The sequence below is a fragment of the Podarcis raffonei genome, chromosome 6 (genome assembly GCF_027172205.1).
Source record: "Podarcis raffonei isolate rPodRaf1 chromosome 6, rPodRaf1.pri, whole genome shotgun sequence".
Lineage (NCBI taxonomy): Eukaryota > Metazoa > Chordata > Lepidosauria > Squamata > Lacertidae > Podarcis > Podarcis raffonei.
The window spans coordinates 57752445-57780142 of NC_070607.1; the positions used below are offsets into that span (position 1 = coordinate 57752445).

Below are 27698 nucleotides of genomic sequence, written 5' to 3' on the forward strand. Positions count from 1 at the left end.
AGGAACCGCATAACACTTCTTGGAATTCATTAGTTGCCTTTCAAAATGATGCACACCCAGGGTCTTAATTATCTCTCTTTTTTTCTTTTTTGCTGAAAATATATATAAAGAGAGGCACATGTTTCTGCTGTAGTTAATATATACTTCCTATCAGAGAAGGATCTCTTAAGCACGTCTGAACAGACTGTTTCCTGAATGCATAAAATACCAGCAATCTAATAATAAAGTCAACCTTGCAAAGAACTGCACGACAGCCATGAATATTAGATTGCTCAAGAGGGAGGAGAGCATTTTGACTCGTTTTAATTTTATCACATTGGCTTTATAGATAAAGAGAGACACAGTTGGTGTTAAAAGGGTTCCTTTCTTCCCTTCATTTAGGGAACAAACGTCACTGATTCCATTTGCTCCTGTAAATAACACACAATCGATTTGATAGTGTCAGCAACTACCATAATGAAGAGAAATCTTGCAGTTTTATATACACAGAGCTGAACGCATGGTCGCTACTGATGAGGAAAGTGGTTGGGTCACAACTCAAAGTTCTGTCCACACCTGCAACTTGAGGGAACGCATATAACATGGTTGCATGGGATGGAGAAGTATCAGTAACCAATTAAAGTAGGGATAGCCAATGTCACACTCAGATGTTGCAGACCATCAGCCCTAGCCAGTACGGTCAATAGGAGCTGAAATCAAACAACATGAAGGCATCATGTTAACTATCCCTGAGTTAAGAGATGTAGTTCCAATTCTTGGTAAACTAGTCTTGCCTCGTCCATTGATTGGTGGCTTTGTACTGGATTGGGAAAGCTTACACATTTTAACAGGGCACACCTTTGTTGGCATATCCTGCTTTTGCCCAACCAAGTCAAGATAGTGCAAGCTTTAGAGCCCTCAAGAGCTTTAAAAGGGTCATATTTTGAGGACTACTTTCTACACTACACAACAACACAGGGAAACCTGCTCCTTGAGTACACAGTACAACACGTAAGCATCAACAGTTCATTGTACACTTGTTTTGTGTCCAGAAGCCTACTCGGGCCCTAAACAATAATTTTTCCAGGGTTTTTCAAAGCTGTCATGTGGCACAATAGTCAAAATAAAAACAGAATGTTTGATCTTGGTAGCATACAGCTACAAAAAGACAAGAGTTAAGGTAAGATACTCAATAGCGAGCTTACAAAAATAAATTCTTAATATTCTATATGATCAAATACACAGTGCAGACACATTAAGAAGGCACTCCAAAACTGCTTGCTCGTAGGCCAAATTCCAGATAGAAGTGAGCGCTCAGTAACTTTCAGTTGGCATTGGGTCTATAAGCAGAATATTGGAAGTGCATGCTTAGTATGTGTAGTGTATATTTTATCATATGGAATAATAAAAATCCATTTTCATGCTTGTAAATTGATAGTAGTTGATATACCAAAAGGTTACTCAGAATCCTTCATTCTGGAACATGAGTGGTTTGGCTCCTGGTTCTATGAGGGTTCGGACAGACGTATGTTTTGGGTTTTCTTTGCCCCTGTGGGATGGACCCAGTGTCTGCCTTCACTTTCCAAAGGGCATGTATCTTTAATCCTGGGTTTCCCCCCACCAATTTGGTTCCTCCTCTATGCTTTTAGTGGGCTACCTGTGTTTAGAGCATTGCTTATACAAACACAACCAGCCTGTTTGTTTTAAGCTGCAAAACTCTTCTGGGGAGAGGGGACTTGACCCTCAAGGCAAAATTGGTGCTTGTGGACGAAAGCGCAGCAAGCATGCATTTCTCAGAGGAGTGGCTCCAGTTTTTATGAAGTCTGGACTATGCTGAAGCTCCCACACTGCAGTGGCATCACATTTACTCCAAAAAGAACTTCTGCACACTGTGATCTAGTGGACCAAACACTGAGATGGACACATGGAAATATGTGTGACAGCTAGAAATCACCTCAAATGTTGAAATATTCTAGAATAAGGAAAGGGATTAGAAAAACAGGGGTGGCCAGAAAAACTGTGGCCAGGATGCAGCTTATGGGGTCTCCCCGTTGAGACAGCAGCCTCCACATTGATCCTTTCTCTCTCTGGTATAGGACAGAAATCACACAGAACTTGATTTTGTGAAGGTCTCATTTCCTAAAGTGCACCAAGCAACCTAGTAGTTAGAAATCACTTCTACATTCACATTTCGGCAGCACACATGTGCTGCTGACCAGGGGGTTGGGGTTGGAGACAGAGCAGCTTGGGAAGGCATTGCTCCTTGCTTATGAAAGTACGGTTTTTGCCTAAAAGGGTGCATATGGAAGGGCCAGTTTGCATCACCATTCCATTCATTCATGATTCCTCCCACCTCCAGTGTCTCCACTGAAGTCATTCCTGGGACAACAGATATGAAGACAGCAGAACACAGCAAGTGGAAACCCATGAATCTTGCCTATCAGCAAGATTGCTATATTTGCTGCTCATGGATCTGATCGTAGGCAAGATCTTGGAACTGTCTTCTTCACCCGTTGCATTGCAGTCTCTCATATACAAATTCCCATATGGTTGACCTTCTTTAAAAGAACAAGTGCTTGCAAAAGCAAGTAAATCAGAGAAAATTCAAGAATATTAAAACCCACATTCCTAAATGAGAAACTCTGCATGGGTGACCGGGTATTCTGGGAAGCTTCAGTGAAATATCAATCCACTTTCCTTGGGGAACCTGTGGTCTTCCAGATGTTGCTGAATTCCCAATTCCCATCAGCCCCAGGCTGCATAGCCAGTGATCAGGAATGGCAGGAGTTGTAGTCCCAAATCTGGAAGATCGCTGGTTCCCCTCCCCTGCTTAGTGCAAAGGACTGATTTGGAAAGCTTTGGGTTCTCACCAGTGGCCAGTCTTAGACCAAAACTCAGTAGACTTCAGACCCTACCCTGTTCCCCATAGTTCTGCTTTTGTGACAAATTGGGACTGCCCCCTACTTTGGCAGAGTAGCATCTACAGGGCACTTAATGACCTCCCTTGAAATCGATTCTACCTTAACTATACCAGTGCAGAAAAACCACAGGAAATTGAATCCTAGGAGCAGTAGCCTGTAGGTGAGGAAGTTAATTAAAACAGCACAGCAATTAAAAGACTGCAGGAGGCTGGTTGGTTCTGTCAAAATACATATTCAGTGAAAATCTGATCACTGGGGATATGAAAGTACCTAACTAAGCAGTGAGGACATCATGAGGAAGCGAGGGATCTGTTGTTCCTGATTCTATTAATGGTTCACTAAGCAAAATAATATCCCAAGGGACAGGGGGTGGCATACAGACAGCTTCTCATGTTTGATAGATTCCTGTTTCTCACTCTGCCTCTCCCCATCCATGTTTCTCCATCCTTGGGGCAAAGCCGGAGCCATGTTCCCATTCTGACTGGAGAACCAGTAGGAGGTGTGTACGTAGGTTTGGTCCTCTTGTCAAAGGAACCCAAGAGGCCTGCTTGTGAGGCACAGCACCATGTGAGCTGATCACAGTTCATAAGGAATGTTTCAAGTTGGTTCCAGTTTTTCACCATCTAGGGACAATAAGGTATATTGACATATAAAGTAAAACAGGATGCTAAAGGGGTGGTAGAGGAGGCCAGGAGGAGCATTTGAGCTTGGGCTTGTCTAATCTATGCGTTGCCCTACCGCTGAACTGGCACTGCCACTGAGTCAGTCTGTCTTTTCTTTGGGCCATTAACAGCACCATGTCTGCACAGAAGTCAGTCCTGTTGAATTCAAAGGGGCATATTCCCAGGCAAATGGGGTTTAGGATTGCAGCCTCAATTGTTTAGTGTGTATTCCTCAAGCAGCTTTTGGGGTCAAAAGGTCCATCGTTAGACTTGACTAGTGCAATTGTCTTCTCTGCTAGACTGGCATCGATTTCATTTGCCTGCTTTTGTGATCTAATCTCATGGAGAAGGAACATGTCGTTTCACATTCTCTAAATACTGAATGGCACAAAGTCCTGCTCAAGGGTGATGTCACACAGAACTGACAAACACAGCAGTGGGAGGGACGCAAAGGACTGGGGGACTTGTCCCACCCCCAGCTATCATGATGGCCGAGTATTTGGTAAACCTGGTATATCCATGTTTTTTTGCCAACATTACTGTGTTTCTGTGTTTCACCATGCTGATACACACTGGCCCTTTTCGAAGCAGTGTAGCTTAAATTGTATATGTATACCCCACCTGACAGATGTTTTCTCTCCAGTAACCTATAGTAAGACTTGCAATGTAGACAACTCATTTGCCAGCTGATGTATTAGGCAGCTGCTGCATTAAAGTTGTACGGTCTGGGGCTTTCCTGCTGCCTCAATATCTTTAAAGAGATCATTGCAGGGCATTGCAAGGTATCTTCCAAACTCTCCCATCTCAATCTCTTGAAAGAAATTGAGGGGTGGGAGGTCTGAGAGGGACTCAAGCTATTCCTATCAGTGTAGTATAGAGATGTTACCACCCCTCTCTTCAAACTTTAGCCCAAGATCAAAATAAGAGAATGCCACGGTTTGCTGAGACTGCAATCCTAGACAAACTCACCTGGCAGCAGGTTCCACTGAACTCAGTGGGGCTTAACTTCTAAGCAGACATGCACAGGACTGAACTATTAAAAACCCTTTGCCTAGCCATTCCTCCCAGCCAAGGAACAGAGGAGATTCCATCCAGTACAGACCTTCAAGGCTATGCAAGTCTCTAAGCCAACCCCTTCCACCCACCCCTTAAGCCCAGAAGCCCTTGAAGCATTCCTTAATCCCCCAGACTCTGTGAATGCAATCTCTTGCCAGCAGCCATGTCCTAACATCACCTTCTGAAAGCAACACGTGGCAGATAATCCATGGATGGCACAGCCATGTTCCAGGGGCTTGGTTTAATTTTTGGCTTCAAAAAAGGTGTGCTTTCCTTTTCCATCCCCCGTTTCATGATGTCTGACCGCTCAGCGTTGAAGCAACTGCAGGAGGAGGAGGAGGACGGGTGGGGGGGGCAGGTGCTCTACACCCAGAGAAAATAAGTATGGGATCTTGAGGACCAGAAGACACTTTGGGGCCTTAACCTCACTTGGACATTTTGAAGGATGTCACTGCAGGTTTTGCTTTAAAGTACTGTTTAAATCTTATGTCTGCATACCTGCAGAGAAGGGAAAGAGACAGAGACATGTTAAAGAAGTTCTAGTTATATGAATCCACTCTAGTTTATCAGTGCCTTATGACTGTTATTTGTGGGTGCTCATAGCACCATGCCTTTACATTTTCTCTCTCTCACTCACTCACACACACACACACCACTTGGTCCTCCCCCCGCCATTCACACTGATAAGAATCCCCCTTACATCTCTATTCACACCCTAATATATGGATCTATCTCACCCAGTGCTCACAGTATGGTTATTTTAGGTGCTTTGTACGTTACAGTGACTGTGCTATAGGGAATGTGCCAGACTGGGAGTGGGGGAGATGCAATTCGACCCCACTCAGCCACGAAGATCACACAGTGACATTGGGTCACTCAACAGCTTATGCCTATATCAAATCAAAATGGAGAACAGATCGTCACTGGCAACTCCCGTGGCACAAAACCACCAATTTTAAAATGGTATATTGCTTCAGAATCATCCTTGCCCCAGGGAGAAATGACACCCACAAGCATCCCTCTTATCTCCCTTAAATTTCCTTTACCAATGCAAATAAATCACACTCACCTGGCAAAATTAAAGTCTATGGTAGAGAACTGGGCTTGAATCAGGCCCCAGCAAGCCCACAGGAAATGGGAGGCCTGTGAAAAAAGAGAATTATCAAGGACACATATTTGGGATTGCCTAAGTGAGAGTGAGCGAAAGTGTGAGTGAAGACAAGCATACAAATTTAAAAGCTGTGAAGGTGATGCGAAAATCCACTCACTGCATTCAGTAGAAGTACATGTGCTTCTGTCTTGGGCCAAGCTACGAAAACTGACCCAGCATGGATAGCTCAGTTGGTTAGAGTGTGGTACTGATAACGCAAAGGTTGCAGGTTTGATCCCCATATGGGACAGCTGCATATTCCTTCCAACTCTACAATTCAATGATTCTAAGACTCTGCAAGTGTAATGTATGGCTTCGTTTGAACCAGGAAAAATCCAGCTGCAAAATGCACATATTGACTTGTTCCTGTGACATCCCCAGCACAATCATCTTCTGCAAACACTAGAGCGATTTTTTTCAACAGTTTTTCAAAGAATTCCACTTGTCATTAAAAATATCGGAGCAATTTTGCAACAACAGCACATAAAACCATACAATTAAAATCATACAAAAAGTTTAAGAGAGACAGCAGTTAACCATTGTGGAAAGATGTAGTCTTAATTGCCTGCATTAAGCCTGATGGGGGAAAAATCAGCAGGCGTTTAAATGGAAGAATTCATTGTGGAGGAAACAGACCTTTGGTGGTACAAGAAGATGAAAAAGACTGCAGAGAAAAAATTGTGAAAAGGGAGAGGTGAACCATTAACAGGGAGTGATGCAGCTCTCTTGAGTTGACAAAATGTAAAAGTGGCCCTCAGAGTTATGTGAACTGTGTGCTATCAGTGTCCATTGTCTGCAATATTCTCTCCCTCTTTCCTTGCACTTTCTTCGTGATGCACATACTCACTAAAGCAAACTGGTTCACTTGCACATAGAGGCTCTCCAGCTCTTCTTCAGACACAGCTCCACTCTCTCCTTTGTTTTTGCTTCCTCCCCCCAGGTCCTCCTGGCCTAGTTTTTTGTAGGCCTGCAGGTAGTGCCTCAACCACTGCAGTTGGATCTCTTTGGAGGGGTACAGGCTGTAGTCCACCTCGTTCAGTCCTGGAGCAGGAGAAGGCAATTGACAGAACATGACATAGGACAGTATGGACAGCTCAGTGGGTTCAGGATGCCTGAAAGCTAAGCCTCAAGAACAATGGTGGCAAGCACAGTGAGGTCACTGGGACACTTTTGAGGGATGCTAAGAGTTGTTTGCACCGCTGGGTCACCTGGCAGTTGAACTGGCTTACATAGTTCCAAGCTGAACTGCTTTTTTAAAAGCTGCAGGTGTTAAGGTTAAAATGGAAGAAACAAACATGTTTGGAGAAGGAAATACTAACTCTCCCTATAGCTGTGTTATGTCTTGGCAGAAGTGGTTGGTCCTTGTGCTCTCATTTCCCTCAAGCTTTTGGTGTTGGTGCTGACCTTTAAAGCTCCAAATGGCCTCTGCCCAATATACCTGAAGGAGCGTCTTCACCCCCATTGTTCAGCCTGGACACTGAGGTCCAGTGCCGTGGGCCTTCTGGCGGTTCCCTCCCTGCGAGAAGCAAAGTTACAGGGAACCAGGCAAAGGGCTTTCTCGGCAGTGGTGCCTGCCCTGTGGAACACCCTTCCATCAGATGTCGAAGAAATAAACAACTATATAACATTTAGAAGATATCTGAAGGCAGCCCTGTTTAGGGAAGTTTTTACTGACTGATGTTTTAATGTATTTTTAATCTTTTGTTGGAAGCCGCCCAGAGTGGCTGGGGAAACCCAGCCGGATGGGCAGGGTAGAAATAATAAAATTATTGTTGTTGTTGTTGTTGTTTTCTCCCCTATGCTTGGTACAAACAGTGGTTGAGTATTAAGTGAGTATTTCAATCTGGCTCACATCTGTTTTGTTTTGTAGAAATGCCATCAATGGTGCTCATCATGCCTATCAAATTAATATTTGTACCTCACCTTTTTGTCTAATGAGCTCAAGGTGGTGCACATGGTTCTCTTCCTCATTTTATCCCCACAACAATCCTGTGAGGTAGGTTAGGCTGAGAGGCAATGACTGGCCCTAGATCACTCAGTGAGCTTCATGGCTGAGAGTGGAATTTGAACCCTAGTCTCCCAGGTCCTAGTCTGACACTCTAACCACTAAGCTGCACTGGCTCTCCTGTCTTTGTGGTTGAAAACAGGAAATAGCACAACCACTGCCTTATTATTTATATCCCCCCCATTGAATTCAAATTGTAGTACAATAAAAAATACAGTCGTACCTTGGAAGTCGAATGGAATTGGTTCCAGAAGTCCGTTCGACTTCCAAAACGTTCGAAAACCAAAGCGCGACTTCTGATTGGCTGCAGGAAGCTCCTGCAGCCAATCGGAAGCCGAGTAAGCCCCGTTGGATGTTCAGCTTCCAAAAATAGTTTGCAAACCGGAACAGTCACTTCTGGGTTGGTGGTGTTCCGGAGCCAAAACATTCAAGAACTAAGCTGGTCGAAAACCAAGGTACGACTGTATAAGAAATAAAAGAAGGTTAAGGTTAGATTGTGTTAAGATAAATTATAGAACAAAAATTGAGAAAGATGGAAAGGATTTGCTGAAATAGCTAATTGAATTAGAATACAAAAAAGGGAGGTGTGAGGAGGTCGATGAAACAAGTAAATGAAAGATAAAGATATGGAAATATTGGATGTGTTTTTTAATTGTTTTTGTTTTTCTTTTTGTTTTGTTGTATTGTTTTTTGTTCTTTTTTCTATGTATTGTAAGGTATTAATTTGTTTTGTTTAACTTTTCATCTTTTCTTTCTTCTTTTTTCTGTAATTTTTAAACCTCTAATAAATATTGTTTTAAAAAAAAGAAATAAAAGAAGCAATAAACATACAATTGTAAAGTCACAGTGTGTTTAGCACAGCTCATTACAATTGCTATAACAGGCAGAAAAATAATTAATTGGGCCACCAAGACCCTCAGCAATTTTCCCCTGGTTCACGGTGGGAGAAAGTTTGGGAAACACTGATTTACTGTATTTGTAGACAGCCAATACCCTCTGCACAGTGGCCTACAGCACATCAACAAAATACAAGCTTCCAATTCCACAATTTTAAATAGCAGTTAAAAACAACAACTTCAAAATAACAGCCGCATATTATTATCGTCCCTGATTCTTGCTGTCCCCTTCTGAAACTCTTCCAGTTTGACCCTGCTTGGCTTTTATGATCCTCGTGGAAACAGAATGCAAGCTGAGATGAGAGCAGATGTAATTAGCCACACAATGATTTCCTGTCTTACATAAAAGCTCAGTTAGCAGAGAATTAATATAGAGACCTGGATAATTACATGCAGGTCCTTCCAAAGGAGCTTGCTTCTAATCCATCCTTTGAATTAGAATTAAGGGGTGGGGGTAGGGTGGAAATAATCTTTTAACAATCCAAAAGTACTAATTTTGCCATACGTTAGTACGGCTAGCCTTGTTTGCCACAAGTTTGCCATTTTTAAAACAGAGGATGCATAACTTTCTAGAACAAAAAACATCCACATAATATAAGAGAGCATCAGTACTATTCAAGACTGGACTTCCAGAAAGAAAGATGGCGGAGGCAGCTGTGATGTGTTTGTTTTTGCTGGGCAGGTTTTTGTTTCTTTTTCTTTTTCCCTGCCAGCAAATGGTTAACGAATGGCAGCCTATGATTGGCCGGGGTTCCAGGAGAGGGGGTTGAAAAGGAGAGGATTTTAAGAGACAGTTTATAGGTTAGGATAGAGGTTAGGAGAATGTTGTTGTTGTTTAGTCGTTTAGTCGTGTCCGACTCTTCGTGACCCCCATGGACCAGAGTTGGGAGAATAGGTTGGGAGATAGGGAGTGAGAGGTGAGAGAGTTGGTTCTGGGTAGAAACATCTGCTCTGAGGAATATATCACAAGCTAGAGAAAGGAGTCTCTGAGCTTAGTGTGAAGGACAGTGTGTGGTGTCCTGTAAGAGTAATAGGCCAGGAATTAACTGGGAGGCTGAGCCAGGAGAAGTAGAAGCTGTGAGAATACAGTCTACTTAGGACTCATTCCAATCAGGAGGGGAGAGATTCTTCTACGTTGAGAAGACTCCCAAACCAGTTAAGAGGGGTGTGGTGATCCCTTGGGTCTGTTGCCTGGAGTACCTTAGAAGTAGGGTTGTCAAAGGGGTATGTAACTGACAGAAAATACCACCTTGTTTAAGAACCAAAGTATTAAGCGGCAACAGCTGTGCAACAACTGAGAAAGAACTGAAGTGGAATAACATTAGAATCTGAAGTATCCTATGTTTAACCACTTTGTGTCATAAACTTCCAATGTTTAATAAAATCTTTCTTGTTTATTTGATCAAATCCTGCCCGAGACTCAAAATTATTAAGTTTTCCCTCACACAAGTCCCCCACATGATAATCTGGGGTAGTTTGTAGGAATTCAGGTAATTTGTGTTCTGGTTTGGGAGTCTTGTGAAGTGGGTGCACTATACTTAAGTGAGGGCAGGCCCAACGGTGCCAGGGGAAAAAGTGACAGCAACTTGTGAAGAGGTGTGGTGGAGAGGAAACAGCTGGTGTGGCTGCAAAGTGGTGATGCAGACTGAAGGGTCCCCTGTGCCGTTACTAGTGGGTAGGGATGGCAATGTCAGTGCTGGGTGACCATGTGGCACCAGCTGCACTCTTTGCATTGGCATTATTGTTTGATCCAGGATAAAACTAGCAAAGTACAGGGAGCGGTCAGCCTACCCAAATAACCTGCAGGATTCAGTTAGCAAGCCGCAGCGGGGAAAACCCGTACAAGGACTTTTGATAGCATGGCGGGGATTTCTCTCTGCCTCCTCCCATCAGGCTCCCCCAAATGGTCTCAGGGTGTGTTGGGAGAACTCCAGAATTGCATGCAGAGGAAGGAGAAGGCAGATCTTTGCATCAGGCAAGCAGATATGCTTGCGCTGACAGAGTGATGTGCTTAGCACTACGCTGAATTCTTCCCTATACTGTCCTGGGAACAATAAAGGTGTAGATTTGCTTTACTTCTTTGACAGCCCTTCTGTAAGATTATGAAAGGAGTTTAAATAAGTGGGTCCCAGTAATTTAATATATTAGATAAAAGCATTAGGCCTTAAAGGAGCAGAGGTAGTTCGTGTTACTATGAAATTAGTAAGAAAACAGATTGTGTGGGAAAGGAATGAACATCTTGATGGCGTAGACCTTTCAGACCTATGGAATGGTAAGATGTTTCTCTTGTTTTCTGGAGGGAAATTTATTGGATAACAGGTAGGCAGGTAGGCAATTCCTTTTCATGCATAAACTTAATTACTAGTGCTTGATAATGTGTGTAATAATACGATTATTTGCAAATCAGTTTTTTAAAAGCTTCAGCTTATGTCTCTGAAGACAGGTAAAAAGGAATTAAATGGCTATTTTCTGCTTCCATGAAGAATAAGAATGAGAAGAAAAAGCGAGATGGAAGAAGGGAGGGAAAGGGGGGGGGCAGAGACAGCACCAAAGGTGAGTTTAACTCACCTGCAAATTCGTTAAAATGATTCCCAATGTCATATGCTTGATAGTTGTAACCAGTGTATTCATAATCTATGAACCGGACGTGACCTGAAAAAGCAATGAGAGAAATAGTTGGGATTCTTGGGCAGAGTGGGTTGTATCCCACTAAGTTGGATGGAACCACTGGAATTAATGGACTTAAGGCAGTCGTGTCCATTATTTTCAACAGGTCCAGTGTGAGTAGGATTAACACTGTTAGACCCAGTGTCTCTTCAAAGAAACAGGAGAGCTTCTCTGGCATTTGCATTTTGACATTTTTTCTCGTTATTAGGTTCTGAGTGCTTTGCAAAGCATTAAGCATTTATTACTCCAAAAAATATGTTTTCAGGACCCACTCAATTCCTGTGACTGCAGCTTGTCTTAAATGTTTTTAGTTGTGACCGCCCCAGCCCCCCCCAGTAACCTGCTGGTTAGGCAACAAACCTTCTGCCTTGTTGTAGATAATGTTCTTGCTCAAAAGGTCATTGTGGCAAAAGACTATTGGAGATCGAAGCTGGGAGAGATGTTCTTTCATCCACCGAATCTCTTCTTCTAACACCTCTAGGCTGGGAATGTGCACTTCCTGATGGAGACTTAGGAAGGAAAAGAAAAGGAAGCCACTTGCAGATGCTAAACCTTTCTTAGTGCAAGGGATGAGTTTTCTAGAACTGGTAAAACAGGGTTTTCTTATTCTGGAGAAATATTTTCCTAGGACAGAGATGGAGAACTTGTGGTCCCCTAGATGTTGCTGGGCTTCACTCCCATTGGTCCCAGCCAGCATGATGAATGGATCTACTAGAATTGAATCCTGTATTAGGGCCAGTGATCACTAGCTGTAAAACTTCAAACCCCCAATTGACCAAAATGAGACTGTATTACTAGTGTAGACCTTCCTTACTTGGACAAACATTGTTATACGGTCCTGAAAGTTTAAACTGATATTACTAACATAAAATCTCTCTGAAGGATCAGATCATCTCCAAAGGGACTCTTTGCAGCTTCTGCATGAAATCAAAGGAGGTTCTCCTTGTAGAAACAAAAAATTATTTTATGAGCTCAACTGCCTTTACTTTACTTCGCTCTTTAATTTACTTGCACACTTAAGAGATTGATTATAAGCTAGTGCAGCCTGAAAGCAGCTATTTAGGACTCTTGATTCACCTCGGTTTCATCATGGCACATGTTACTGCAAAAAGGACAATCCATAGAATTCAATGCAAGTGACCTCACACTGTGGACAAGGGTGGACAAGTCTGCATGCCTGAAATACTCTGATTCTGAACTGCTCTCTTCCTGCTCACTAAACCCTGTTACCTTTCCAGCTTCCAGCACCTCTTCCTTCCCATCTGTTCCCTCTTGACCATTCATTGTCATCCTACCACCAATCCCCTGGCTCTGAGCCTTCTTTCCCTAGTGGTTCCCCATGGGGGTTCCCCAGCTGGTGCCTCCCACCACTCCTCTGCATCCAGTCAGTCCATGACACCCCCAAAATTTGGGAAACCTGTGGTTTAGCTACTTAGACTCAAACCAAATGATGAATAGGGTTCTGTAGAAGCGGGAGGGTCTCCTCCTGCTGCTGTGACCAGCTCCCCTCCCCATAAGTCTCCCAGAGCCTGCAGAGGTATGAAAAGGGCGTAGGAGAGTCAGACAAGGTGTCAGAGTCTCAGATTGCTTAGGAAGGACCGGGGGAGGAAACGACTTAAAGAGCTTTGGGATAAAGAGTTAATTCTACTGACACATTGTGCATTATTGCTGACTTGTTCCTGACACCCACCCTGACAGTGGGTGTTGAATAGGCTTAGTTTTTGAAACCAGGCAGAATTGTCTCCCCCTTTATAGTTTATAGCTGCAAGAACCATTAGTTGCATCCTTTTGGCTGTGAAGTTTTAGTGGCAAAGTCTAGGATCCATTTACGACTTTGCCACTCTGCTCTGTGTTTGTGTTCTTAAAATTAGTTCCTGTGACTTCTCTCTATTCCAGTTCTTGTGTCGTATGCTTGAAATAACTACAACATAGCAGGCCAAAGCTACCGGATAATGAATATCTTTATTAGAGATTAACTCTTGATTTCCTTACCCAGAATTAGATGCCTTTCTTGGAAACTCTGTTTTCACAATGTTAAAGTACTTGTGCAGTCTATGCCATAGGCAAGGCTTGGGGAGGCTTCCATTGGTGTGAATCCTGTGCATTTTAGCCATTTCATGGGCTACTAGCCTAAAATAAATCACAAAAGTTGTTCAGTAGCCACACACTGCTTTTAATGGAAGCTATGGCAGCCTCTAGAAAACAGCAAAACCTGGATAAAAACGTGCAGCCAAACACCCACTTAAAATCCAGTCTGGCATGTGAATTCAACTTCACGTAATTTGGTATCTTAACTTTAAAAGTGCTCCATGGTTTTCCCTGCTAGAAATCTAAAATGTTTCTACCGAATCCTCTGTAAATTGGAGCAGCTTCAAACATCATTTACTCCCCTTAACCCACCTTCAATATATATAAGATGGTAGAACATAGTCTACCACAGCCTTCCTATACCTTGTGCCCTCCAGATGTTGCTGGACAACATATGTCATCATCCCTGACCACTGTCTGAGGCTGATGGGAGCTGTGGTCCAAAACATTTGGAAGGCATCAAATTGGCGAAGGCTAGTCTATTGACTTCTCAGAAACAGAACACTGAGTTGGATCCAGACCTAGTCATGCTGAGAGAAGTGGCGTAGGAAGGGGGATATGGGGGGTGCGGTCTGCCCCATGTGTCATCACTGAGGGTGGTGACAAAACGGCCAAAATATGTGCCTGGCGTGCCTGGTCCATGGGGTCACGAAGAGTTGGACACGATTAAATGACTAAACAACAACAACAACGTGTTTTTAAAATAAATTTTTAAAAATTGGGCTCATGACACTTTTTTAAAAAACAACAACTCCCGCACCCACTGTACCCCCCCTTCTTATGCCACTGGTAGTTAGGTGAGGCGGGGGACACTGGGCGCCACACCGTGGGGCCTGCAGCATGCCTGAGCCACGCGTCTCTCCTTAGGGGGAGGCAGTGGGCAGATTGCCTGCAAGCTCCATGTTGCTTTTTTGAGCAGCGGGGGCTTGCGTCTGCCCACCTTCTCAGCTGCCCTACAGCTGAGAGGGAGGCTGTGGAGAGGCTCTATGCAGCGTGCCCTGCCTTGGCTCACCCCGCCCCCATGGATGGCTCACTCTGCCCCCGGCTGCAGGATGCACACGTAGCACCGGGCACCTGAGCAGCTAGCTACGTCACTGGCTGAGAGTAGGCCTATTGAAATCAATGCGTCTTCAGTTAGTTGTGACTATCAACTCCTATTGATTTCCATGGGTCTGCTCTAAGCATGAATAAGCCTGGATCCAACCCACTGTAGCAAAGGGCCACAACAACAAAGATTTCACTTTTCACTTTTTCTTTTTTGCGAAAGAAGAACATCGCTCAAGTTTAGGGTAAGATTTGTAGTTCCATTCCTAGGGAATAATGAACAAAGGGTGCCTTTCACATATTAACAGTTCTCCTCTGGTTAAGCTATCACAGGAATTCTACTGACTGCTTATTCTGATTTCAAACATGTTGCTACCTCTAAGCCTAGATTGTGGGCAACTGAGGCTCTGCGCTATTGGTTCGCTGTCAAACTGGATAATCCATGATACTATTAGACATTACACCACTTACCTACCTATAGGGGATCTGTACAGTGAAAAGTCATACCTCTTGTGGTCTATAAACCATGTGAAATTGCCATTAACATGGCTCACACTGACAGTAATTTCCCTGATGCCTTCAGTCTTCTTTGCCTGCCAGTGGAGTTGCATTTCTTATTAAATGGAGGCAAAGTGGGAGAATAATTCTTGGTTCCCAAAATGTGCAATTCCCTAGATTTCTGTTGATTCTAAATCTATAAAAGTCCAATCACCTTCTGGATACAAGACTTTGCTGAATGTGTCAAGCAGTGGAAGTTTCTTGCTCTGCTGGCTCTGGCTTACTATACTTCCAGGAAACTCAGCAAGAATATGTAAGTTCCCTTTCACCATTCATTGATGTTCAGCATATCCACACTGTGACAGCTATGTGAGAAAAAACAGGATGCTACTACATCATAGAATTATTATTTCCCCCCTGGTCCTCTCCTCTGTCTGTGAGGTCAGCCAAAGGACACAAAACTCATGATGTGTCACAGATTTCTCTCTGGTCAAGGCTACTGCCAGATCTTGTGTTCCTTCAATAGAAAGACCTACCTTTGGCCACAGCTAGTCTGGTCAGTGACCCAGGCTTGTAGTTTAGTTCTCCTAGATGAACTACAAGCTGTAAACCTTAGAATAAACCCTGGTTGCAGCTCATGGTTGGAAAGCTAAGCCACAAGACTGGGTTTGGGTAATATGTTAAACCAAACCATGACTCATTACAGCAGCAGAACAACTTGGGAGGAGCCAAGCACCCACAAAACTCTTCGTATGTCCACCAAGTGTAGGAACTCCTTCTGACAGAGAAGCAATAGGCCTCTGTTTAGAGTAGGAAATACACAACCCCCCACCTCCCATTCCACACACACACCTGAATATATTTGGCTGTCGTATATGTTCTGGTCCCAAGGCCTTCCCTGGCATGAACTCATAGCAATAGCCATTTTCAAAGGTGCAATAGAGACTAGGGGCACAGCTGTGGTCTTGAAGCACTTGGAAATTCCTCAGCTCATTAGCACGGTCCACAATAAGCTCTGTCTTCCTGCCATAGACCCTCACCAGGACTGCATCCCCCATGTTCTCAGCTGTGAAGCAAGCCATGAGCTTGTTGGTGATGCCTTCAGTGAAGAGCTAAGTGAGGAATAGATAGAGAGGAAGTGGTTAGGTCATGGTGTAGCAGTGTCTAGAGGGGTAGCTGTGTTGGTCTATGGCAGCAACAATGACAAAGGGGTGGCACCGTAAAGACTAACCATATTTATTATGACACAATTTTTGGTGGCCCAGAGTCTGTTTCATTACAGCACCAAGCGTAATTCTTAACAAAATAATAAACGAACCCAATCCTGACATTGCAAATGCACTAGCACAAATATTTAGTCGGATACTACCCACCATGAAAAGAAAACCTATTAATAGCCTATAATACTAAATAAAAAGGCCAAGTATTGTTCTTATTTTTAGTAAGTATTATTATTTTCTAGGAATAGGAATAAAGTACAGATTACATGTTTTGTGAAGAATGACACTTGTGTTTGCTTTGCCAAAAGTGCATGGAAAGAATATGTAGCTCTCAGTTTCACATGTCCTTGATATCTAGAAATTGTTTGCGGAGCCACAGATTCTGAAACAAATAATACTACTGATCATCTATTTAGAAGTGGGGCATGTGGTACAACAGACCTATCCTTCCAAACACGGCCATTGCTGTTGTTTACCGGGATGGGGCTTGGAATGGAGCAGGACAGTGGTGAGGGTCAGGGCAGTGCAATTACACCAGCAGAGCCACCACCATCAATGTGGCAGCCCTGCCAAGGCAACTGCGAGGCCACCCCACGACACCAGTCGCTTCTTCAACTTTGCTTGGTTCCACCATTCAAAAGTTCTCCCTGTATGTCTTGTCTTTCCACAATTGTGTGCATTTGATCCTCAAGCTCTGGGTAGATAGACTAAAATTCAAAATGAAGCAATTACCAATTTTCTATGATGTCATTTCATTAGGTATTTCCTTAAATTTCACTTTCTAAGCAAGTTCACCTCCATATGAAATGAAATAAAATAAAATGCAGTGCAAAACAGTCTTGTGAAATCTCAAACCTGTATGGATAGGTATGGTATTAGGAAGATGATCATATCTTGAAATCATGGCAATATATGCCACAGGACAGCTCATTTACACTACTCATCAGCAAGCATCTTGTTCAGGTTGTGTGCTGGAAACCAACACAGTGTAATAATGGTTATTAAGAGTTTTGAATTAAGACCAGGGACAGCAAGGTTCAAATCCCCACTCAGCTAGGCAACCTTACACCAGTCTCTCTCTCTCCTCTTTCTCTGCTGTACCAAACTCACAGGGTTGTTGTGAGGATAAAATGGGAGAGAGGAAGATAAAAAATAGCTAAATGCAAAGGGTGGTGGGAAGAGAGAAATCAGGTTGGCAGGGCTGAGCCACAGTAAGAGGCATATTTGTGATGTGAACTCTTTGACATAAGGAATCTATCTTAGATACTTTTTAGTATGCATGAGAGTCAGCAAAGGAGCTGCTGTACGAAAAGGGTGGAAATGAGATGCTGATGTCACATGCTTGAGTAGTGCTGTAGTACCAGATGAAAGAAAAGATGGATTTTAGGATATCGCAGTGAGGAGCAGTTGTACTCTGATGACAACAGAGATGATGCAAGTGTAATTTTAATATTATAACTGGGTGGACCAATTAAAAAATGATAAATAGGTTCAAAAGACTTGTAATCCAGCTTGGTTTTAGAAGGCACCAAGGCTTACTGCATCTGAGCATCAATTTAGATTAAGTTCCTATGCTGGGAAAAGAAAAGTGGATCCACGAAGAAGCCAGATTTCATAACCACTCTGCATATGCCCAGTCACTTTCCCCCTTGCCCAGGCACTGCATTATGCCAGTGCTGAGTGGACTGTCCTAATAGCTCACAACAAGTACAAACTGGGACTGTGGACATCTCTGTTTGACCTGCATGAGGGAAATCTCTGCAAAAGCAGAATTGTGGTCATGAAGGATTATTTTAAACAACCCTTGGGATACAAGCTCCATGAAATCATGGTGGGAAAGCAAAGCTGTGCAATGTAAAGAAAAAAGAAAAAAGTGCCTAAGTTGTGAGGAAAGCATCACTGTAGGGCAGGCAGCCTGGTGTCTTCCAGATGTTCCCAGTCAGCTTGGTCAGGGATGATGGGAGTTGTAGTCTAAAACATTTGGAGGGCAGCAGCTAGGGGAAGGAGAGGGTGGAGAGTAAATCATGTGTGTGTGTGCTTTATGGTTTGAATTGATACTGACATTATAAATAAAATAGTTAACAACTACAGAAGCTTTTGTTTGGACCACCTCTGAATTTTATTTCCCTGAAGCACCAAAAGCCATTGGTCAGCAGCTCACCTGGAGCACAGGTGCTCCACCTGGCCACGCCCTCACTGCCCCTGGACAATGTAAAGACTGGTCACAGTCATCTTCCAGGGAATAAGGAGTGTGCAGCCAAACAAAGGACCACCCAACTGCTTTGGACTTTCTTCTACTTATTATTATTTTTAAGTCAAGTGGCACAAAAATTACATTTGATAAATAAACTTCCAACACTCAGGGGACTGCAATAGGATAAAGGTTGATGTGACTTAATAAGATCTGGGGCACTTGGGAAGGATGTGTTTACTACTTAAGAGCCATGCCGAAGAGGGTAGAAGGAGCCCAAGGGTAATTGCATTTGATTTATTTTTATTGCATGCCACCTTGAGGATCATTTTGAATTGAAATGAAAGAATGGATTAACTGGTGGAACACTTGACAGCAGTGCAAATGCCTCCCCAATTCAGAGAAACACCCTTGAATTAGCACAACAAGTTTAATACTGAACAACTTGGGACCCAAAGACATAAACAAGCTGTGAGATGTGTGGCGTTGGGAGGGCCTGATCAATGGAGATGTCTCTGATGAGGACGCGTCCCTCGTTGCTTTGACGGCTCCTCACAGATGGACAGAGGGTTTTGTTTTGCCTTCTCCCTGGCGCTTGGCTGCCTGCCTCAGCATATGGAATTCTCCCTTTTCCCAGGCTCAAAAAACAAGCTCTTGGACTTGTGTGTGCCCTCTGTGCTCCTTTGTACATGCTCATGAGGTCATTTCTAACAGGGCAGCATTAGATCCTCAGTACCTTCAGCACATCTATACATGCATCTGCTTTGGCCTTAGTGAACTGTGCACAGGGATCTGGGTTTACCTTGATCCAAGCTCATAAAGGTTTGACCTGTTTTCATATCCTGCCTGGGCTCAGTCAGTCCTCAGACGCACAATATATGAAAAAGCTGCTTGTGTCTTCTCCACATCCCAGGATGCTAAGAAACAGGCAAGGCTTCAGCGAAGAGAAGGGAGCTGGGCTAAGTTGGGAAGACCTTAAGTCTGATCATTATTGGGAAGCAGTGGCAGTTTCCATCTAAAAAGATCAGGGTGGAGGAAGGGGAGAGCAGTTCCTTGCCAAAAGAATGCCTCAAGCAGCCACCTCTCCATATATTTTTGCAACTGTATTTCTATGTGACTTCCATGCTGATGACATGAACTTTGGTTGTGCTTTCAATTTTTATTCTTTATTTTTGCTATAAAGCTTTTGGAGGATATTTCCTGTGGACCTTAATAGGATTACTGGCACTTATCCCCACAACACTTTCCTTGCATTCCATAGTGTGAATTTTAGCTGCTTAATGGTTAATCCTCAATAACCCTCTGCAAATAGGACCCACTTCGTTGTGTAACCTGCACCCTTCCCCCCCCCCAGTATCTTTAGGGTCCTCGCTGGTGCCATAGCACTGGGCCAGATCCGGAGAAGTGGGCCTAGCATGCTGTACCACCCATGGCAGTGGTATGAGCGATGGCCGGAAGGGCAAGCAGGGGGAGGGACTTTTGCAAACCTGTTCCTCCTCCCAAGCTTGATGAAGCAAGAACTGTGGTCAGTCAGAGATGCGGGTAAGTAGAAGCAGAAGGCTGGTTCCACACTGCTTTCCCCAAGGTGAGGGAGTGGGCAAAACCCTTTCCCAGCAACCCAAAACTATGCAGCAGCTTGCAGCAGAGGCACTCCTCCAGTCTGTTCAACATATCCTAGGTGTGACGAGGTGAGATCATGGGTAACATCCAATGCACTCTTTCCATCAGCACCAAGATTTACACTTGTGCAATGGAACTTCCCCTCTCCTCCCCCTACATGTGCCTCCTGCCCTCCCCAAATCTGCCACAGAGGGTTTGGGAGCAACCACAGAACAGATTTAGGGGACATCAAGAGGGAGGAAAGGGGAGAAAGTTCCATTGTGCAAGCATAAATCCCTGTGCTAAGGGAACAAGTTGCCTAGCACTGCTTTGGATGTCAGGATCTGGGTGTTCTATGTATACAGGTATGTCAAGCACAAAGCTCAAATTATGGAGGAAAATACAGGAAATATCCTCAAGCTCCATTTGCTAATTTCAGCCAAAGTAAGGCTCCCCTGTAGCTTTCCAAAACAGTCCCTAAGAGGACTGTCACATAAGGGGGTTGGGCTCCTATGCCCCTTCCCCTATAAACTGAGCAACCCTATAAGATACAGACGGAATCTCTGCCCCAGAGAACTTGCAGCCTCATTTGAAGCCTCATTCTTTCCCGGCTGTTTGCGGATGACCTTTACCATTCATTTCCACACAGCTTTTTCTGTTTGATTACACTTGACAATTTATAAATTTGTAATGATCCTTCTGTCACTGACTCCCCACACTTCCTGGGAATCTGCTTGCTGAAGGCACCCGGCCAAATTGGGCATGCAAACAAATATAACAGATCCGTCTCTCTTCCTTTCAAACCCACGTTATGCTTTCCATTTGTGGGAACCCTCCAAACACACATTTGAGGTTACCTTATCCTTTTTGAGGGGTGCACAGAGAAGGGAATGGCCTGCACAGATTGCCTTTGAGCCCTTTATGGATGGAATTGGTGCTCATTGCACTCTTTCACCAAGACGGGGCTGAATATTAGGCGGCAATGCAACTGTTTGGGGGTCTGAATTGAGAGGAAACATCCCTCTCCCTGCTTCTGCCTGCTCAGCTGGCCTCCCTCCAGCTACTGCTGACAGAGTGATGCCAACCTGCCAAATGGGCAGGAGGGCAGAAAGCGTGTCAGTGGTATTCCTACCAGTGGAGACTAGCAAAAGGCCCCCAAATGGACAGGGTGTGACTTAGCCAACCTAAGATTGGTTTGATCCCAAGCTCTCACAGCCTGCACCAACCACCACAGGGCCTGATTACTGTGCCAGTCTGGAGCTGGCACAGGGATCAGGCTCAATCTGCCTGCGCCCCCCTTCTGACGCCGTAAGTGGCTGGGGCTGCAGCTGCAGTGCTTCCTCTGCTGCCCTGCAGAACCTCAGAGGCAGTAATAGTAAATCTGGATGTCAGCACCCATTTCCATCTTGGTGAATTTTCTTTTAATTGGTATTTATTTCCTTCCTTTATTTATACCCCGCTTCTCCTCCAAGGAGCAGAAGGAACCAGCCACAGCTCCTCCTAGCTCCATTTCCTCCCTCACAACAACTGTGAGAGGTAGGCTAAGCTGAGAGACAGGTTCAAGGTTCCCCCAGTGGATTTCATGGTCGGGTGGAGATTTGAACTGTGGGCCTAGTCCAGCTTCCTAACCACTATACTACACTGGTTCTCTCATCAGCTCCCTCAACAGTGGTGTAGCAAAGCAGGGATGAAACCCCAGCGCTCATTGCACAGCGTGGATGATGATGTCGCCTCCTGGAGTGCCATTTGCCAATCCTCTGTATGTCAAATATATAAGCTTTTCTCAAACAGAAAGCCACCAAACAAGCCCTCAGCAAAGGAAAAGGTTAGCATGCATGGCAAAGGGTTAAACTGCCACTTTGGGGGAGAAAAATTCAAATATCTCTTTACTGAGACACAAAATGTGTCAACAAAATAACATGCTAGCTTCTGAGCCAATCAAAACTCTTCCATTAGACTGGTTATTAAGCAAAGGTGTGTTGGAGGAGAGGAATGAAGGGGGAAAGCAAAGGAGGAAAGCTTGCTTGACACTGAGCCACGATGCCTGCATTAAGTCCATATGCAAACCATAGTCTTAGAATGGGTGGGGCTGTGGGGGCTGCAATGAAGAGCAACTGCATGTCAGAATCTGCCATGAAACCGCTAGCAAAATTATGTCAAAAAGGTGGAAGACCAAAAAACACATGACCCAATTTCTTTTTGATATTATATTAGGGCAGGAAGCCAGAGTGACAGTTAAGATCTCTTTCCAGTCAGATGCATGAAAGTTAGCAGGGACATCCTGGAAGTCTGCGATAACCTGGTCCAGGATATGAAACTGTTCAGATTCAAATGCTCATGTCATTTGCAAAGTGGGCATGATTCACATAAACACACACAATTCTTCTTCAGCTCAGATTACAATATACAAAGGGTGTGTCTCTCCCAGTCCCATGGCATTGTGAGTGCAGTAACAACAACAGCCCATGTCCCAAGTATATTGGGAAATGGAGGCTTCTCAGCAAGACTTGCAGCTTATGTCCATTGCCACCAGAAAGACTGAAAGGGAAGGGCTAGTGTGGCAGAATTCAGGGACTCATGGAGTGTGTGTGGGGGGGGGGGAGAGAGAGAGAGAGAGAGAGAGAGTGATAGAGGGGTCTGTACATTTCTGGAACTGAGCTGGGAAATACCTCAATTGGCTAGGCACAATTCCAAAGTGAGTCTGCCTGCTACTACTTGAAAGATAGAAAGCAAAGTGCTGAATATTGCTTATTTTATTTATTGCCTTTATATCCCACCTTTCCTCCAAGGAGCTCAGCCTCACAACAACCCTGTAAGGTTGGTTAAGCTGAGAGACAGTGAGTAGGACAAGATAACCCAGTGAGCTTTAGGGCTAAGTGTGGATTTGAAGTTTGGTCCCCCAGGTCCTGGAAACACAATACTCTAACCACTACATGGCACTAGCTCTCACTCTTCTGCCTCACCCTTGGGCAGAAACAGTTTGGCAGAAAGATCCTCCCTTACGCTACACAAGGGAATACTGAATAGCTGCTAATTTTCTTCTCAGCAGAAAGGCAAAGCAAAGAGGAACAGAGTTTCTCTGTGCTTCACTGAAGCGGGGGTACAACCATGACATTCAACTACACTTCAGGAATATGGGAATAAACTCTTGTTCTTTTGAAAAGACAGGTGCAAACACACTTTGAAGTACGTAAACTCATTGCCTAAGAGATTGGGGGATGATCAAAGCCCTCATGAAAGCACACCAGAGCATGATGTTAGTGAGGTATTGCCCTGCTTCTTGAGAAGGTGTGTCAAATGAAATGAACACAGCTCTCCCATTTTCACCAGAGCAGATTGCCCAGCACCCCAATTTTATTCAGGGAAACAGCAGGGAAAGTGATGGGAGTCATTAGGTTCACCTGAACAAAGTTGCACTTGTGGACATGGTGCAAGTATGCACCATTATATCCTTTGAGCCAGGGACTGTGTGTTCCCCTGAGCACCAACAGAGCATAAACAGGGAATGGTAGGGTAAATATTTTTTCCACCTGGAAAAAAATACAAAACCAGTGCATGGCTACCTATGAATATTTTTGGAAGCTAAATGTTTGCATTACAATATAGGCTGGCGTGAACTCCAGTGGAATTCCTTCAGGAATTTTATTCTCTACAGACTCTGCAGTTGGTGGGAATCTCAAAGATGTTAAAGCTCCAGGCAGCTCCTTGGAATCTTGTTTCATTTGGAAGGTCAGGAAATGCTTCTTGCAGGACTCCCATTTCAGTTCATCTCAGCCTATATTGTAATGCAAAGGGAAGCTTGCTAAATGTTTATACCTAGCCATGCACTAGGGCTCTGTAGGATTGTCTTTCCACCTATGGAGTCATGCCCCACAACTGGGAAACAGGGCAGTTCATTCCATTTCTGAATTACAGATGTGAAAACTGAGTCAGAATTTCCTTGGCCTGGGCAGACACAGACAGCGACTGCCAGATCCCTCGGCTCCAAGCCCTAGATCACCCACTGCCTCCTGCATGAGCCTCTCACTAAGTGGTCTTCAAGGCTCAAAACAAGAAAGCATTGCTCTGAGTACGGGGCGTGTCACCTGGGGACCAATTCATTATAACCACTCAGAGCATTTTTTGAGGGGCAAGGGACAGGCATGGGAAGTTCCACCTTGTGTTTAGAAACCAGGAAGGACAGAATGGCAGATTCAAGACTGCAGCCTTGGGATCCATGTGGATTAAGTGCCTCCTTCGGTACTCCCAACTATTGACAAGGATTCTAATTCTTGCTTGACCCAGAACCATGCACGGAAAGGGTGAGGTGACTATAATAAGGCAGCATTGGGGTGGTTCTGGCAAGGGCTAACCTCCATCAAATGATCTTGTTACCCATAAGGGAGAACAATGCCGGCTCCATCCTACTACCGAATGGCTCTCATCCCCAAACCAGCCTCGACCTGTTGAATGTTCCAAATTCTGGCTGGGGGCTGAAGTGCCCTTTGTGCCAAGCCTCCCGCCCCAGACGCCCCTCCTGGATAATTCCCCTCCAAACCCAAGCGTCACACCCTCTGCTACCCCGAGGAGAGAGAGTGTTTGGATTTCTTTCTTTCTTTCCTTCTTTGGCCCGAAAACTCCGTGCTCTTCTGGCGTTCGGTACCTTGGTCTTAACTCGCTCGGTCTCCCATTGTGGTCTCAGCTTTCGGATCAGCTGCAGAGCCCCCGGCAGGACGTTGGTCTCATCCACCGCAATGCCGACACGCTGGATGGCCCGGTAGCTGGTGGAGACGCGCGGCGGCGGTGGCGGCGGCGGCGGCTGCTGCTTCTGCTTCTCGTCCTCGTCCACTCCTTCCTCCATGCCCCGGAGGCAGCCCGGCCACAGCGCGGCTCTCTTCAGGTGCGCGGCGACGGCGGCGGGCGAGTTGGGAAAGCGGAAGGAAGGCGAGCGCAGCCTGCGCCAGCAACTCCACCCCCTCCGCGACTGGAGGAGGCCGGCGAGGGAGCCCATGTGGAGGGGCTGGGAAGGGGCTGGCCGGGGAGGAGCCGGCCCCGCTCGGAATCCATGAGTCACTCGTCCGCCCGCTCCGCCCCCCGCCCCGGGGTCGGAGTGGAACAGCCGGCGCGGCCCGGATTGTGATGTCACAAGGAGGGGGTCGTTCGCCAGCTCGAGCCGCGGAGAGATGCTGCGGCCAGGGCAAGGGAGCAGGAGCGCGCCTCCTCCAAGGATGTTGCTGCGGATGCTGCTGCAATCAGCATCAGCATCCCGCCAGGTAAGGTGCCAGGTGGGGCTCCAGGTTCTGTTGACAGCAGCGAGCAGGCAGCCAGCGCTGGAGACTCTATCAAGTAAACGCGCCGCTCCCCATGGAAGAGTCTCGTGCTGGAAGGCTCTTAGGGGAGGCTGCTGTGATTAAGTCCCCTGGGAGAAAAGGGTCCACCCTGGCAGAGGCTCTGGGCCTTCCAGGCTGCAATTTTCAAAGCATGTTTACTTGGAAGTAAGCTCCACTGAAATTTCAGGTTCAGGTAAACATATTTAGAGATCTGGCAGCTAAAGAGGGGCATGGCAGGCAAGAATTCATCAGGAGCAGCTTCCCCATAGTATGGAGAGGGGGATGTTATACCTGTCTAATGTGTACTTATTCACACATCAGTTGAAGGCAGCGTGTTTTGGTGAGCAGGGATGCTGGCCCTGTAAAGAATTGTCCCAATTATGTGTGGTGTAGTGGTTAGAGCAGGGATGGGGAAGCTTCTATCAGCTGCAGGCAGCATAGCCAGTGGTCAGGAACAATGGGAGTTGTGATCCAGCAACATCTGGAAGACTAGACTAGAGGTTTCCCATCCCTGGATTTGAGAGATGACTGGTGAGACCCAGTGTCAAAGCCCCACTCAGTTCTGAAACTCACCTGGGCCAGTCAGTCTCAGTCTAACCTACCTCATAGATTGAGGTGATAAAAAACAAGGGGGCCATGTATGCCAGCCACCTTATGGAACATAAATGTGATGGTGATGTTAGCTAATAATTTTGCTTGAATATACGTAACTCAGTTTCTTCAGCCCAAAGCATGATCCATAGCTCAGCTATTAGTTTCTTCAACAATTATTAAGGTTTCCAGTTTTGTTCCTGACTGTGGCTATGTGCCTTTAAAGGCAGGTGCATGACAGGCAAAGCTTTAGGCAATTAAGATTTTCTTGACCTGGAGATGCAGTGATTGGAAAGGTGCTCCCTGATATGCTCTATCTGCAACAAGAGTAGCAGCAACCATCATTCTGAAGGGCACGTGTGAAGTGGCCATCCAGTGTATGTCTGTCTCTCAAACCCCACAATGCATTGGCTACTTCAGTCCATGCTAATCCTGAAGGAGAGGTCCATGCTTAACTCAGCACAGGTGTTCCTGATCATAAGTGAAATGCAAACACACACTAAAGCATATTTCTTTTTTAAAAAAGCTCCTGGAGTCACAACACACCATGAGGCTGTTACCTTTTTCACACAGAAGAGTGAGAAATCAGCAAGAGAATCAGCAGCTTGTACTTAATAGAAAACAAATCTGTTAGTTGGCATGCAAAGGCAATAGGGCTCTACATGTATACAGGCTACACAGATAAGGCCTGGCCTGAACCAAGAGCTCCTTTGACTAATTCTGTTGATGGAGGAGTGCAGTGGTCTGTAGCTGTCATATTATAAGGAGAGGTGCAGGTGCCAGAGACCCTGCATGCTGTAATGGGGGCCTAAATGCAACAAGGCAAACTCAAGAGGTAAATGGCATGGGATTGGGCTATGTGAGGGTAGAACAAAGTGTTAGGAGAATGGTCTCCCAGAAACTGGAGAGTGAGAGAGCTTGAAGCAGTGATATTTACATGTTCCAGAGCTGCAGAACTTAAAGGAACTAGCTTAAACTATAGCCCAAAGGACTAAGGACTTCTTGGTTGTGCTGCTGGCTGTCTGGATCAGATGACACTGTGGAGATTATGTAACTTTCAAGAACTGGTACCTGAATTTGCATGCTCACCTCTACCCTCCTCATTCCTTTCCAATTTTGTATTGTGTTTATTAAATTGTGAGGCTGTGAGCAGGGGATTAACTTCTGTAATCACTGTAGAGCACTTAAAACACAATCCTGACCACGTCTACTTGGAAGTCAGTCCTACTGAATTCAGTGAAACTTGCTCCCAGATCAGTAGAGCTAAGACAGCAGCCTTGGTAACTGTTATAAGTGAACACCCACTCCTTGTGAGATCTGGGATTTAACATATTATAACCCCCAAAAACTTTGGGGAGCAAAATATTTAAAGTATTTTGATAGGAGATCATCATTTACATTTGATTGGTTTATTTTTCAAATTGAAATGTGCCAATTTCTAACCAGGAAGAATTGCTTCTTTCCCAAACATCTAGGAAGCAACACAGAGTGATTTTCATTTTCTCATGAAATAGAATGACTCTAATTATTTTAATCAGAATGGCTATAATTGTCCTCCTTGTTGGTTATAGTCTGAAGTGCTAATACCTCCTGGTTGCAGGTCATTAGTGGCTGTCATCTAAAGCCCTATTCCTGTCCTGTACAAAATGGGCAGGCAGGAAATTGTCCTGCCACATTGGCAGAGGTGTTAATAGGCTGAACTAAGGGTCATTCAGATGCATTAGCTGAAGAGTCCCAATGGCAGAAATATTCACTGGTCATTTAATTCTGGATACAAATTAAATCTTACATTGCTCAGAGGTGTGAAAGGTCCATCTTCCAT

At 44.8% G+C, this 27698-nt stretch overlaps 1 protein-coding gene across 6 annotated transcripts; it reads right to left on the minus strand.

Annotated features, from left to right (window-relative positions):
- Positions 1-263: 263 nt before the first annotated feature.
- On the minus strand, positions 264-25168 carry ETNK2 (ethanolamine kinase 2). 6 transcript variants are annotated; one of them, XR_008331126.1, is made up of 9 exons: positions 24619-24997; positions 15819-16078; positions 13329-13466; positions 11697-11845; positions 11238-11321; positions 6616-6809; positions 5688-5761; positions 4797-5116; positions 264-410 (listed from the first exon to the last, which is right to left on the minus strand). XR_008331126.1 is itself a non-coding variant. In XM_053393194.1 (8 exons), the coding sequence occupies exons 1-8, from the start codon at positions 24964-24966 to the stop codon at positions 392-394; spliced, it is 1266 nt and encodes a 421-aa protein (XP_053249169.1). In that variant the 5' UTR covers positions 24967-25168; the 3' UTR covers positions 264-391. The 6 variants fall into 6 exon arrangements, 4 of the variants coding, with proteins under 4 accessions (XP_053249169.1, XP_053249170.1, XP_053249173.1 ...); XR_008331125.1 differs by having other exon boundaries at positions 264-3523; XM_053393194.1 differs by lacking the exon at positions 4797-5116 and having other exon boundaries at positions 24619-25168.
- Between the last annotated feature and the right edge of the window lie 2530 nt (positions 25169-27698).

Coding starts and splice junctions, on each gene's coding strand:
- ETNK2 (XM_053393198.1), bottom strand. CDS start 24,966: ATGGGCTCCCTCGCCGGCCTCCTCCAGTCGCGGAGGGGGTGGAGTTGC. Junction 6,810..11,237: donor TCATTTTAACGAATTTGCAG/GTGAGTTAAACT, acceptor CTCCTGCTCCAG/GACTGAACGAGGTGGACTAC. Junction 5,762..6,615: donor AAGTGAACCAGTTTGCTTTA/GTGAGTATGTGC, acceptor CTTTTTTCACAG/GCCTCCCATTTCCTGTGGGC.